Source organism: Apis mellifera, linkage group LG9 (assembly GCF_003254395.2).
Source record: "Apis mellifera strain DH4 linkage group LG9, Amel_HAv3.1, whole genome shotgun sequence".
Lineage (NCBI taxonomy): Eukaryota > Metazoa > Arthropoda > Insecta > Hymenoptera > Apidae > Apis > Apis mellifera.
The window spans coordinates 6,063,480-6,078,596 of NC_037646.1; the positions used below are offsets into that span (position 1 = coordinate 6,063,480).

At 33.5% G+C, this 15,117-nt stretch overlaps 1 protein-coding gene across 1 annotated transcript; it reads left to right on the forward strand.

Moving 5' to 3' along the window:
• Nucleotides 1–11,740: 11,740 nt before the first annotated feature.
• On the forward strand, nt 11,741–15,033 carry LOC552433 (ATP-binding cassette sub-family B member 8, mitochondrial). The gene is made up of 10 exons (XM_006561591.3): nt 11,741–12,057; nt 12,193–12,517; nt 12,601–12,765; nt 12,868–13,281; nt 13,345–13,656; nt 13,734–13,957; nt 14,054–14,228; nt 14,293–14,471; nt 14,563–14,710; nt 14,779–15,033. Exons 1-10 carry the CDS (start codon nt 11,999–12,001, stop codon nt 14,857–14,859), a joined length of 2,082 nt encoding a protein of 693 aa, XP_006561654.2. The 5' UTR covers nt 11,741–11,998; the 3' UTR covers nt 14,860–15,033.
• Nucleotides 15,034–15,117: the final 84 nt, after the last annotated feature.

The window sequence follows — 15,117 nt, forward strand, 5'->3', positions numbered from 1 at the left end:
GGAGGGTTATTATATTTCAATGTGATTGGCGCGATTAACAAATATACGAGCCTCTTCGAACTGAGTGTACGAATCTTTTTTTTCTCCACGCGAGGAGAATTGGTTTGATTTCTTTTTTTTTTATTGGAAAATTATTCGCTTTTGATCGATAAAGGAAAAGGATTGCTATCGATTATCTTTCTTTTCAACGAACTTTTATTGAAGTGAAGATATATCGTTCCTACCCTCTCTTTGTTCTAGCTTGTTCGAATGATTTTTTTAAAACACGTTAGAAAATTATATTCGAGTAGAAGAAAGAAAGGAAAAGAGAAAAAAGAAAATAAAGAATAGTATTCTTCGACCCACCAATTCGAGATAATTACTTTCAAAAAACAGTTTAGAAAAATCATCATTCCGAAATTTCAAGATTTAAAAAAAAAAGAATCCAAAATCAATTTTGCCGCTCTACCAATTACCAATAAGAAGAAAAGATAAGGCCGAGTACCGTCCTCCCCCAAGTACAAAATATTACTCGGTCAGATCCGGCCGAATTAGCGCGTTCGAGGGTGAGAAGCAATAGAATAATCATGCGAGACGTTAACCTGTTAGAGCATTAGCGGCGCATGATAGGCGCTGCGGGTGGCGTCACAATGAAATGAGAGTAGCTACGGGGATGAAATAGATTCAGAGGGAACAGGGCGGAAAGATGGATAGACAGAGAGAGAGAGAAAGGGGAGGGGGAGAGAGAGAGGGAGAGGATACGGCCGGGAGTAAAACAATTAGGGCTGCGTCGACGTACACTCGACCGAGCACCCCTCATCGTGCTCGGCAACCCCCGCATTAGGGGCGTCCTTCGGCCTTTGCCAAAGCGCTCCTACTTCTGCCGCGTTGCTACGCCCAATATCTGCCCGCGCGCGTGTGTGTGCCTTCGCGAAAATTCACGATCGTTGTGGATTTCTCTGCGATTTAGATCTACCTCGATCTGGCATCTCGCCTCGATTGGATTTTTGCTCGAGTATCGAGTATATTCGTGAAAGGGGAGGTAATTTTTTAGGTATCACGATGAGGAATTCGAGAATTCGCTTTGATTTGTCACGAAGATTTTTGACTTGGTGTCGTGGAATCTTTGAATTATTGTTTTTAATTGTATTACGATATTTAAAATTCATGGGTTGCATGGAATTTGGTGGAGATTTAGCGATCTCGATTGGATTTGATTGGATGTTTTGATAACGAGAAGGTTTGATAATGGTTGTTAAATGAAGATCAAGCGATGGTTGAATTCGGTTTGAGGAATTGAATTTTGATAGCTAATATGTAAAAGATGAAGAGGTAGTCGAAGTATCAATATTCGAAATTAATTTCAAATAAAATTGATGAATTGAAATATTCTAAATGTTTAGTTTTGGATTTATTAATTGTAATTATTATCAACAATTTTATCTATTATTTAGATGATTTATTTTTGTTTTAAAGATGATATAATTTTTTACAAATGTAGATTGTGTTTTATAATATAAAAAAAAATTGAAATAATTTCTTTCAAAGGAATCTATTAAATTTGAAACTTTGTTACAAAACTTGTTTCATTTCAATAGTTTGAGACAACTTGTTATAAAAGATTTACAACGTGTATATAAATCTTTCAAATGTTAATAATTGATTGAGTTATAATTAAGTAAGAACCGTGTTCAACCATGTTGTATAGATTTCTATCCGTCGGAAAGAAAGGCATTCCACGCTTCATATAACTCTATGTATTTCTTTTATTTGGAATCAACGAAAGAAATATCAAAATATTTCAGAAAATATCGTTTATTTATCTCTTGAATTATTTTTCTATAATTTATTGAAATAACAAGATATTTAATTCATATATTCAAGCATCAAAGACTTTATCAGGATGATTATAATAATTTATCATTGATTTTTCCATTAATATTCATGTTTTGAATTACATTCTTTGGTATTCTTTGAAGTGTAATTAAATAACTTCTTTAACTATAATTTTTGTTTTCATAGATGCATTAAAAGTAAAATAAGAAACTAAGATATTAATACTCAAAATATTAATACTCAAAATACATTCTAAACAAATAAAACTTCATATTATTTAATATAATAATTAATTAATAATAATTGTTTCAAAACTTAAAAAAAAACTTAATAATTTCCTCTTAAATTTCTTTAAAATGACTAATTAAAACCCATAATTCAAGAATATTAATATCCTCAAACCTTTCTTCTCAATTTCGAGCAATCATTCCCTTCAAAAAACAAACAAACAAACAAAAAGAAGTATCTCAACAATCCCAAAAATTCCTCAAATCAAACGAAAAAAAGAAAAAAAAAAAAAGAAAGAAAGGAAGAAATTTTCTTTGCTCGATCAGTGGCACAACAGTATATCCAATCTATATTTTCGCAGACGAGTAATCGGTGAGAACGCGTTCCATAGGAACAAGTTGGACGGAATACCTCCTCTTCCCCTGCTCTATCTATCTATCTGTCTATTTAAGGGAGAGAGAGAGGAGAAGAGAAGAAAAAGAAAGGAAAGGGGAAGGAAAAGGCGGACGATAACAGAAGCATCCACCGATGCATTTATCGATCCGTTTGGCTTCTTTTCGCTCCTCACTTGTCGCATTTAATTCCCTAGAAAATACTTGGTGTGCTTGGGGCACTCTTTTCAGTTTAAAACTGCATCGCGTTTAATTCGAACAACAGCGAGAAATGGCGCGGCAGCATGCAGCCTCTCGGAAAATCGAAGTGGAAAACTTCGCAATTAGTCCACCCCTCCCACCCCTCGCGCGCCACCCCTCGTCTCACTCGCTCCCTCTCGCTCCTCCACCGTCGCGCTCTTCTTCTTGTCTCTCCGTCCTTTTCCAACTATACCCCCGGCGTCTTTGTCGATGGTAGACGAAGTAATTAAACGTCGTCTAATTAAACTCCTCATAACATTTTTATAAAGTTCCGTTCACCTGAATAACCTACGATTAAAGGACCCATCTTTCTTTTCTCTCTCTCTCTCTCTATCTTTTTTCATATTGTTCTCTCTCTTTCTTTCTATATATATATATATATTTCGTTGGACAAATTACGGATAATATATCGTTTGCTACGAATCGTAATTGTCCTCTTTGTTCGTTCTTCCATCGATTGGTGTTCGTTTAAATTAATTTAATCACGATGCGGATGGATGTTATAATTATTGGTATTCGTTTGAATTAATTTAATTATGAATGGTTGGTGGATGTTGTAATTATTGATATTCCTTCGTTTTGGATGGTAGATTTTTGGACAGTAGGTCGAAGCAGTTGTTTTTGAGGGAATGGAATCACTTAAGCAGTTGTGAGATTCTTTGTCGTTTTTATTAATATTAAAAGTTAGGAAGATTTAAGATTGTCAAGAGGATTATTATCATTCAATCTTTCAATAATTTATGAGATATTATAAATTTCATTCGAAATCATCTTTTCATTTTAAAAAAGTAAGCACGTTTAATGACTTTTTGAAAAATTTTCAAGAAATAATATAAATAGTATAAAAAAGAATTTGTTCCTCTAAATATGATTCGAATTAGTTGACGTAATCAAGCCGTTTTGTTTTGTTGTTGCACGAGAATTTGCGAAGATACGAAAAAAAGAAAATGGTTAAAAAATTGGAAATTTCGTATCCCATATTTTTATCCGTGCACACTTCAGAGGCACAATGCACTTTGGCCAGGAATAAAAGAGGAAATTTGTGTCTCTTTCTCTCTCCCCTTTCTCATTTTTTATTATCCCCTTTTTCAATTATGCACGCGAAATAGAAATCGGTTAATTAGCGTGAAAAATGGCTGGCGATACCGCGACGCTCCTTTTTTTTATCTCTTTTCGAGCCGGTATATACGTGAAATTTAGTAAACAAAAGGAGATTTTAAGCATCTTATGCACCACTCGAAACAATTTGGGCCTTTGCATTTATAGAACAATTTCGAGGAAACGAGACGAATTATGAGAATTGAAATACGAAGTCGTAATTTGGTATTTTTATTACACAATACAAAAGAACATATGAGGAATGATAATTCTTCTCTTTCTTTTTCTTCTTTGATTTTTTTTTAATACTTTCATAGCTACAAAGTCTATAAACTTCTTAACTCTTATAAATTTTAAAAATATCTGTTAATACAAAATTTCATGTAAAATATTAACAGAGTGTAAATAAACTTACTTGAAGAAAGATACTTGCATGAAGTATTTTGGAAAAAATTGAAATGAATTTAAATACCCTCAAATTTTGAACATTTTCTATTCAACTCTCTCTGAATTTTATTCAAAGAGATGCAAAATAATTCAAGAAGCGACAAAACGAGATCCTTTTGCTCTTTTCAAAATCAAAATGACGAAGAAGTTAATGCTGTGATATTTTTTAAGTTAATAATCGTATAGAAGGAGAAGGAATTGATAGGTTTCCCCGGTTAAATCCGATTACAAGTACAGATTTATTTTGACCGGAGCACGTGACCTAACAAAAACGTTCGTACCCCTCCCAATCTGCCTCTTTTATTCGAAACGAAATCGCAACACCTGCTTGGGACAGATGCATTTACCGCAACAGATTATAGTTCATTCGTAAAGGGACCTGTCACACATATAGTGTACAGAATCAGTTTATTACTTTTTCATAATGTATTCCGGGGCACGAGCTTTTCTCCCCACTTCTTTTCGTTTCCCTAATTGTTGCTCGCCTATCGTTCGAAAAATTAATATCAACGATTTAATATCCCCAGAGATTTTTCTATTTTAAAAATAAAATATATACGGTAAATAATCAGTTTTTTCTTTTTTTTATAAATATTTCATTCGAAATTCAAGTGAAAAATAAAAGAAATGGAATGGAACAAAAAGTTAAAATCGAACTACCACAACTGCTAACAAACAAATAAATGTTCCCTTCGTGAAAAAAACAATACACAAAATTACAAATTTAATCCGGAAATGAAAAATCCTGATGTAAAGTACAAATAAATAACGAAAAACTATACCGAATTACCATAATAACGGAGAAAAGATCAAATAGGCCAAATTCCACTTTTACATCCGTCTTTCCAATCAGCCAGCAATAAATTCTCCAAACACCCTCCCCAGATATACTCGCAAAAATCAAAATTCTAATTACACGGGGAGTTACTGAATCGTGGTGGTATTACCTAAATCCCGTTCCAATATTTCAGATTCACCCATTGCTCCAATATATTATAACCCATAATTTATAACCTTCCCTTCCGCGAGATTATTCGTCGAATAGCATTCGAACGGTGCCGCGGAAATCATCGATTCGACCATCGACTCCCTGTCGAGAATCATAAGTCACTCGTTAAGCCACTCGCAAACGATGCCTCTCCGTATTTGAAATAATGCGGAGAGAAGAATATAATATGTATATACGCCTACCCTGTTTGCTAAATATTTGGGGATGACTGGGCGCGAAAGCAATAATCGTTTCCAGAAAATATTATCCGGCCCCAACGAATATTATACACGATGGCTATAGGGATGATGCTGCGAGTGGTATGATTTCGTCTAAATATTCAGTTTTATGCGTTTTTTTAGTTTTAATTATGTATTAAATACGGTGTGTAATATTATTGGATGCGATTATTGATAAAATTTATTTGAGAGAATTTGGAACGATCGTGAGTATATGATAAACTCGAAGGAACTAAACAAAAGAAAAAGAAAAAAAGAAATATCGTATCATTTCACATATCCTTCGAAAGGAATTTCTACTATAAATAATAATAATAATAATAATTCTACAATTAAGCAAATGAGACGAGATCGAATCACGATCGTTGGAATGGAATATCTATTCGAAAATCCCCTTAACTTTTTCGCGATAACTCGTAAAAAAGTCACGAGAATGGCGGAACGGTTCAGTTTTCTTGGACTTTCCCTTGCTCGGTCGCTGTTGGGGTAGCGGATAAATGGCTACCTCGTTTCTCCTACACCCTTCAAGTTGATTGTACCACGGGGCGGGGAGGGGGAGGGTCGGGTTTCGAGGGACCGTGGAAGAACTGTTGAAAGAAGGGACAAAGGAGGACGAGCAAAGGACGTGAAAAACACGGGGGAAGAAGGACAATCCGCCCGCCTCGGTTGAAATTATGATACAACCCCCTCCTCCCTCCCTCCTTTTCCGGACTGGTCGCGTGTACACACGCCCACCAAACTTTCTCGTTGCATTAACGTTAATTGCGTATTTAAGCTTCCCCGATATTAAACTTAATTACGCGGTATTATATTGCTCGTTTTGGTAGGAGGAGAACCTTGGACGGGATCATCTTCCTCCCATGCACCCTCCTCCTCCTCCCCCCTCGACGAGAGAAGAATACCCTTGCTCCGTATCGTCGCTGCACTTGTTTTTACAATTACACGATTGTTTTGCTTGTTGGATTAAGAAGAAGGGGGATTTGGTTGGTCGATGTGTTTGAAATTGTGAACTATTATTTTAAAGGGAGTTTAGTTTGCGCGGTGTACGAGAGACTTGAGATAATAAGATGAATGTAAAAATGATTGTTTTATTACCCCCCCTTATTATGGTTGATTAAATAGTTGGAGAATTTTTGTGATTATCTGGATAATCTTTGTAAATTATTATTTAACATGATTTATACACTGTATAAAGTGTATAAAGTAATATAATATTCTTTTACAAGTGATATTTAAGATGCCAATAAATTATTTATATTCCATCTTTATAAATAATCTCAATATTTTATACTTATTATTATTAGACTTAATCAAATATAATTTTAATAATAGAATTGTAAAAATATATGCTAGTATGCATTTGAAAAATACTGCAAATATTCGCAGTAATAAACAATAAAGTAAGAAAAATACATTCGTTGTAACATTCACTTACCGGTCGAGTAAAAATTTCCACCATCTTCAACCACCATACCTCGATCTTCTCCATCACGTTCCCTCGTTCATCGAATGGAATCCAGACACCCTGTAAACAGAGGCATCGCAATTACTCACATTACCAGAGACAATACGGGGGGACGATGAGTGTATACTGGAAAACAATATTTCTAACGCGCTCATTTCCGGCAAAATGGCGGGATATTTAACAACAACGCGCGGGAAAAAGTCGAAACAACGAAATTATCATTTTTCCCTTCCTCCCCTCCCCCTGTTGGCGTATCGCAGGATAAGGCGATTTTCGAAGCAAAGTGAACCGTCGTCGAACAGCATTGTCTGCGTCCGTCGTCGCTTGTGTACGTAGCTTAACGCCCACAATATCGGGTTGCCGAGCGACCCGCCGGCTCTAGGAGGAAAATTTAATTTCAGCTGACAACATCCTGTTTCGCTACACACTGCGCTCAGCATTCTACAAAATCGCATGCGAGACGATACGGATCGGATCGGTAAGCAAGCCTCTGTAGACAACGATGATTCCAGATTGGACGGGGGTTTGGACGATCGATGACTATGCTATATTTTCTTGTTTTCCCCTTGAATGAACAATCCTTTGTTTTTTCCCTTTTTACTTTAAAAACGCGAAGATTATATATATTTGCAAAATTTAATCCTCGAAGAAAAAGGAATCTTAGATCTTGTTGATCAAGCGATAATTCTATCGTTTTCTGGCAATGAAAAAAATCTTCATCCTCAAACTGTGGATCGGATTACTTTTCCCTCGTCTTTTTCAATGCTTAACAAGATTTGCCAGTTCCTTTCGATAACGAGAACTTTGCAATACCAAACAGTTTATCCGCAAAAATTTTTCGACATCCTCCCTGTGTATCGTCCAGAAACGCGGGGCGGAGGGGAGGGAGGGACGAGTTCTCTGCATTTTCCAGCGGCAACGCCACTACTACCACCACCACCACAGGGGCAACATCTACCACCGCCGCCGCCGCCGCCGCCGCCGCCGCCGTCGATCCCTCGACGAAAGCCACGACACGGCCTGTGCATACAAACGGTTCCACGGTTCGTCGTTCGAGCAAGGCTGGGCCGGCGTTCGAACGCGTGCAACTCGCACGAGTGGAAAATACCTGAGAAGCTGAGGATGGCTACAACCATTATTTGTTCTAGTCTAGTCTCGCTCGCATCGCGTAGCCACCCAATTTTCCCCCACTCTTATTCGTCTAACCGATCCCTCCTGTCCTGTTCCAACACTCTTTGTCTCGCCTCTCCTCGCCTTCCCTGCCTCTAACCCCCTTGAGTAACCCTCGCATCGGTGCACGACCCTTTCCTCATTTCCTCCTCCCTTTCTCTCGCCCTTTCCTCGCCCCCACCTCGCCGCGTGTCCGTCATCCTCCGGTTACTCTTTTCCCATCCACCTCCTCCTCTCCCTCCCTCCGCCAAACCGCCCTCCTCGCGGTCCTCCCCCGATCTCCTTCCTTTTCCCCTCGCCTCGACCGCTGTTCTGTTCGTTACTCGTTCCCCACTCGCTTCCCTACTACTAGTTTCGTGCGTCTATTTATCCACCTAGCGGTATGATATTACACCCCGGGGCACACTTTGGCATTCCCCCACGCAGCGAGTGGCGAAGGTGGTGGGCACCCCTCGCGACGCACCCCTCGGCTCGGGCCACGCCCAATCGTGGCCCACCGAACACCTCCCGTACACCAGCCAAGTCCATTGGCCCGCGCTGACTTTGCGTCATCGCCACCCCGGCACTTGCACCGCGTGTTTCACGGATACGCCGCCACCGACGCCGCGACTCCACTTTGCCGGCTGATTGCGAGGGCATCGGCTCGCCGACAGAGAGAGGAAAAGGAACGGGAAGAAAAGGAACAGAACTGGATGCGCCGGGGAGAGAGAGAGCCCCTGGTATCGAGAAAACCGGGGCGAGGGTATAAAGGGAGCGAGGGAGAGAGAGGAAGGCAAAGAGAAGTCGAAGAAGGAGGAGGAGTGTTGGAGGTGGTCGAAGAGGGTGTTGAAATTTAGGAGGCTTCATTTGGACCATTCTTTTACCATCACCGTATCACGAGCGCCTGTAGTTATTACGCTTATATTGGAATATCTTTCGTTTCTTTTTTCCTCTCTCTCTTCGTGTTTTTTCTTCTCCCCTCGTTTTTTTCCTCGTCCACATTCATTTCTCGTTCTTTTTGTCGTCTTGCAGGGAAATTTAATTCGGCGGCAGGATTTTTCTTCAGAAATCACGGGGAGGGAGGATGGATTAGGGAATTGCATGGATCGAGGAGAGATCGTGTATAACCGAAAGCAGCTGTCTTCTCGCCTTCCGACTAGGAATCTGGGTTAAGAGGCTGACCTCGAGCCTCGATGGCTTTTGTCGAAGAAACTGTTTTAACGCGCCACCGACCGCCCACGCTGTTCACCTATCTTCCCTCCGTGTTTCCATTCGTTAAAGATGGAAAAGCAACCCTGGAATCGGGTTTTCTTTTTTCGCCAACGCTTGAAATATTTGTTTGTTCCACGCCTTTTGATATTTAGATATCAATTTCACAAAAGTTTCATTTGTTTAGCAATTAATCTATTCATTGTATTAATGCAATCTCTTAATTTCTAATTATTAATTGATCTTTGTCCTTGTAATTTAAAAAAAAAAAGAAATTGATTAATTCTTAAAAATGCACAAATGATTTAATCACATAGAATTTCAAGAAAGAATATTCTATTACGAAAAATAATAGAAGATAAATTAATTTTTCTGGACTGAAGTGCCAATTCTAGCGCTAACGGAAAATTATACCACTATTTGAGATGAATCAAAAGTAGAAGAATCGCCAACGAAAATCAAAAGCATACTTGGACGTGTATAGATGTAACGAGCCACTCTTCGACTTATCTCACGGAAGATGCACGGTTTTTCTAACGGATAACAATGGAGGGGATCCGTTGTTCCCTGTGCGTTACACAGGAAGTATCAGCTTTGATCAGCATGGTAATGCATCGGCCCCATGAAAAAGCTCTGAAATTGCGACTTGTTGTGGCGTTGGATGAGGAGGAGGCAGCACCAGAGAAAGAGATTTAGGGTGAACAGTTGAAGTCTTGAAAGGCCTAATCGCCCTGCCAGTCCTCTTTGTACGCAAAGTTAATAACGTGTATTTATGTATTTGCCACGTTTAATTGCCTGTGCGGCTATTACATTCGTTCTGAAATGCTCACCCCCGTCTTGAATATACCGCGGAGGGTAGTATTAAGTACTTGCTCAAGTGCTTCGCGAGTCTGGCAATGACATGAGACCTTCGTGTGTAATATAGTCCGGTTGTTGTTCCACTATCGTTGTTAAACTTGTTAAATATCGATACTTGAAAATCTTGAACATTTTTTGTAATTACAATTATTTCCTCCTCTTCTTTTAAATGGATAATGTATATTATTTTTACAATAAGATCGATTTAAATGTACAAATTGTCCTTTGAAGTTCTTATATGATTTTTACCTAAAGTTTTTTGAAAAGAAAAGTTTATTATTTTCTTTATTGTAAGAATGCGTTTATATTAGTTGTTTATTGCATTATTATTATTATTATAGTTGTCAAATATCGATTTTATTATTAAATGTTATTATTAAATCTAAAGTAATTATTTATATATGTAATATTTATATGTATATGCAAAATAATTATTTAATATTTTGGTATATTTTTCTAAATTTTGTAAAATAATTTGACAAATGATTCGTTAAATAACTCTTTTATTAAATAATATAATCTTAAATTTATATTATTTGATGTATTAAAACAAATAAATATATGTTATATATATAAATACTATCACCATGAAATTGTTATTGGAAATTACGTATAATGTTCTACTATTATCTCAATAAATATTCAAATTATCAGCTTTCAATGGAGTACAGTAATATATTGAAGAATTATTGTTTCAGTGAATGGACAAATTAATATCTACCAATATCTATTTGAATTATTTAGAATATGTAAATATAAACATTATCGTTAAAGATATACATATATATATAGAAAGATATATGTAGAAAGCAAATAATGTGAGTATAAAATTATTAATTATTAACAATAATGAAATTTCTGTTTAATTATATGAATTACTTTTTCTTTTTATTAGTGTATATTATAACTATAGAAAATCAAATATGGATGCCATTTCGATTTACAAAGTCAATAAAAAGAAAATATCTGACAAAAATATATATCTTATACAAAGATATATAAGAAAACAAAACATAAAATATCATTAATTCTATAAAAAAGAAGCTTTAAAAAGCTTTATTCTTTTCTTTAATTATATATAGATTCAAACTAGCTTATATATCATATAAACTAATTTGGCGCCCAAACAACGACAGCCATACTTGAAAAAATGTTTGATATAAAAATTAAATTTTCGATGATGATATATATTTAATATTAATAAATGTTAAATTATATATCAATAGTTTACAGTTTATTAATTTTGCATCGCTTAATGTCTTAATTACTTTAAATAATGTTATTTATAAATATACTTCATAATATATTCAGCTTCATATCATGTTATTCTTAATATATTAAATATAAGCCTTAAATACTAACCTACTTTCTTCATTAAAAGAAATTTCGTTAAAAAATTATTCTAAGATAATTGAACTTGATGTACAGGTATACAAATTCTTTCTTCACGTTGATTAATTTTAACTTTTGATTTGATATATCATTATTATTTCAAAATCGTTTTAGCACTGGTTTTACCGTCTTCTAACACAAATGTAAAAGAAGTTATAAAAATGAATAGCACAGGAAGTGCTATCTAGTGATAAATTTCAGAAACAAAATTGTCGTATTTTACATATGGCGCTCCCATATGGGAATGCACAGTATTTTATTATGAATTTTCCTAACCTCATCAAATGTCATTTATTAATCCATTGTATATAATAGACTATTCAATGATAATGTTTTTACTGATAAAATGATAAATAAATATTATTTCACTGTTGCATAATAATCAAAATATGACAAATCATATCATTAAGAATAATATGAATATTAATATATTTAATATATAGCAATTGAATAACGAATAAAATAATACTTTTAAAAAATGTCTATATTACGAACTGTGTTATTTAAAAATTATATTAATTATTCAAGATGTCCAAGGTATCATTTTGCTATCATTTTTCACTTATGTAATAAATTATAATAGAATTTATGTAATAAATTATAACAATGCGGCATATTAAATATATATTATTATATATTAAATATAATAAATAATATAATATTTTATTATAGAGATTCTTTACTCTTATTTATATGGAGACAAAAACGCAAACCGTTTGATATAGCAAAAAAAAAATTTAATAGTAGTATTAAAGAAGTTGTAATAAATAACACTAGCAAATCAAAAAATGTTTCATCAATTTTAAAATTTGGTTTTGGTGGGTTAGGTAGTATAATAGGAACATGCATAATAAAATCTCACGCTTCAACTGTTCAAGGCAAAGCATATAAAGTTCAGGAAAATATTAAAAAGGATAATAAAGAATTAATCTTTAAATGGAAAAAATTTTTAGAATATTTATATCCATATATTTGGCAATTAATAATAGCTTTATCAGCAAGTATTTAAATAAGTATATAATACATATAATATAAAGATTTTTTTTTATTTATTTTCATATAATTATTTATAATTTTTAGAGTGCAATGATTGTTGCTATATTAAATATTTGGATACCACAGAGTATAGGAAATGTAATAAATGTATTAACAAAAATTTGCCAAAGTAAAGAAGATATTGTGAAAACTGTGCTATTGCAATTAACAACACCTGCATTTGCATTAGCACGTATGTATATTGCACAAGTATGTAATAATTAATTTATCAAGAAAAATTTTATGTATTATTTATGAAATAATTTAGATGAAAAAAACTATGTAATTTAAAAAAATTACATTTATTTTTAGGCATTTTTTACATTTGTTTATATTTATATGCTTTCACATGTAGGAGAAAAAATAGCAATGAATTTAAGACAAGACTTATTTAAATCAATTATGATGCAAGATATCACATTCTTTGATAAAAATCATAGTGGTGAAATAGTAAGTCGATTAACAAGTGATATTCAAGATTTTAAAAGTACTTTTAAAACTTGTATATCACAAGGCTTAAGGAGTACTACACAAATTATTGGATGTATAGTTTCTGTAATAGGGATTTCGCCGCAACTGGCTGCAGCTACAGTGTTATCTTTGCCTACCATAATTCTTATTGGTACAATGCTTGGAAAAGGCTTAAGAAAATTATCTATGGAGGCACAAAATCAACTTGCTAAGTCTACACATGTTTGTGAGGAAGCCATACAAAATATTAGAACGGTAATATCATGTATGATAATCGCAATAGAATTCCTCTAATCTATAATATATTTTTTTTTATAGGTAAAAGCATTTGCAGCTGAAGAAAAAGAAATAGAAATGTTTTGTAAAGAAACTATGTTAGGATCAACATTATTTGAAAAACTAGGTTTAGGAATTGGTTTATTTCAAGGAGGAACAAATCTATTTCTTAATGGTATTTTACTTTGTACTTTATATTTCGGTGGACATTTATTGTCTACTGGACAATTATCTCCGGGAGATTTAATGGCATTTTTAATGGCCACACAGACTATACAAAAATCTTTATCGCAATTATCATTGTTATTTGGAGCATATGTTAAAGGTATTAGCGCTGGTGCTAGGATTTTTGAGGTATAGATATAATTTTATATTTCATAATAATATAAATAAAAAAATTTTTTATTTTATTTCGGAATTTTTTGTTATAGTATCTAGAAATGTCACCTTCACCAATGATAGTTAGTGGAGAAATTATTAAAAATCAATCATTAGCGGGAAATATTACCTTTAAGGATGTGGAATTTAGTTATCCTACCAGACCAGATCATGTTATTTTAAAAAATTTTAATTTACACATTCCTGCTGGAAAAACAGTAGCTATTGTTGGTTCTAGTGGTAATGGAAAATCAACTATAGCTGCTTTACTAGAAAGGTATTTTTGATTAGAATTAAATAAATAAATAAATAATGATTTTATCATGATTTTTTTATCGTGATTTAATTTATTAAATGATACAAAATATTTTAGATTTTATGATGTTAATGATGGTTCAATTATAATTGATGGTAAAGATTTGAAATCACTCAATGCTAGTTATCTTCGAGGTAATGTTTTGGGATATATAGATCAAGAACCTATTTTATTTGCTACTAGCATTATGGAAAATATACGATACGGAAAACCGGATGCTACAAATGAAGATGTAAGAAATTTTTAAATTTTATTAAAATTATATTTTTGCAAAATTTATTATTGAATATTCGTAGATTATTGAAGCTGCTAAAGAAGCGAATGCTCATGAATTTATTATGAAATTCCCAAATAAATATAATACACAAGTGGGTGAAAAAGGTACACAACTTTCTGGTGGCCAAAAACAACGTATTGCAATTGCAAGAGCTTTATTAAAAAGACCATCTATTTTAATTTTGGACGAAGCAACAAGGTAAAAGTTATAGATAATACACATTTTAATAAATCTCTATGTTTGAACTAATTTTTATAATAAATTTTAAATGAATTTTTTGGAATTTCAGTGCATTAGATTATGAAAGTGAAAGAATTGTACAAAAAGCATTAGATAATGTTAGTCAAGGAAGAACAGTTTTAATAATTGCTCATAGATTAAGTACGATTAAAAATGCTGACATTATCGTTGTATTACAACGGGGAATAATTGCGGAAGTATGTATTGAAATATACAATTCAAAAATAATGTAATACAAATTAAATATGTATTATTTTATTTTCAGATGGGTACTCATACAGAACTTATTAAAAAGAAAGGTTTATATTACACCTTAATAAATGAACAAGACAGAGAAAATACATGATAATATTAGAACTCTGAAATATAGTACAATTTTTTGTGGTATAATTATTTATTTTAAAATAATAATAATAGGAATAATCTAGGAATGTTCAATAATGTTCTACCTCAGATCTTAATTTATACATACATATCTATAATAAATATATATAATATATTCACATATTTTGAAATATAATATATAATTCGTTTATTTTATCCTTATGCTTAATATATTAGAATATTTAAATAATATAATAATGTAAATATTTAAATTATTATT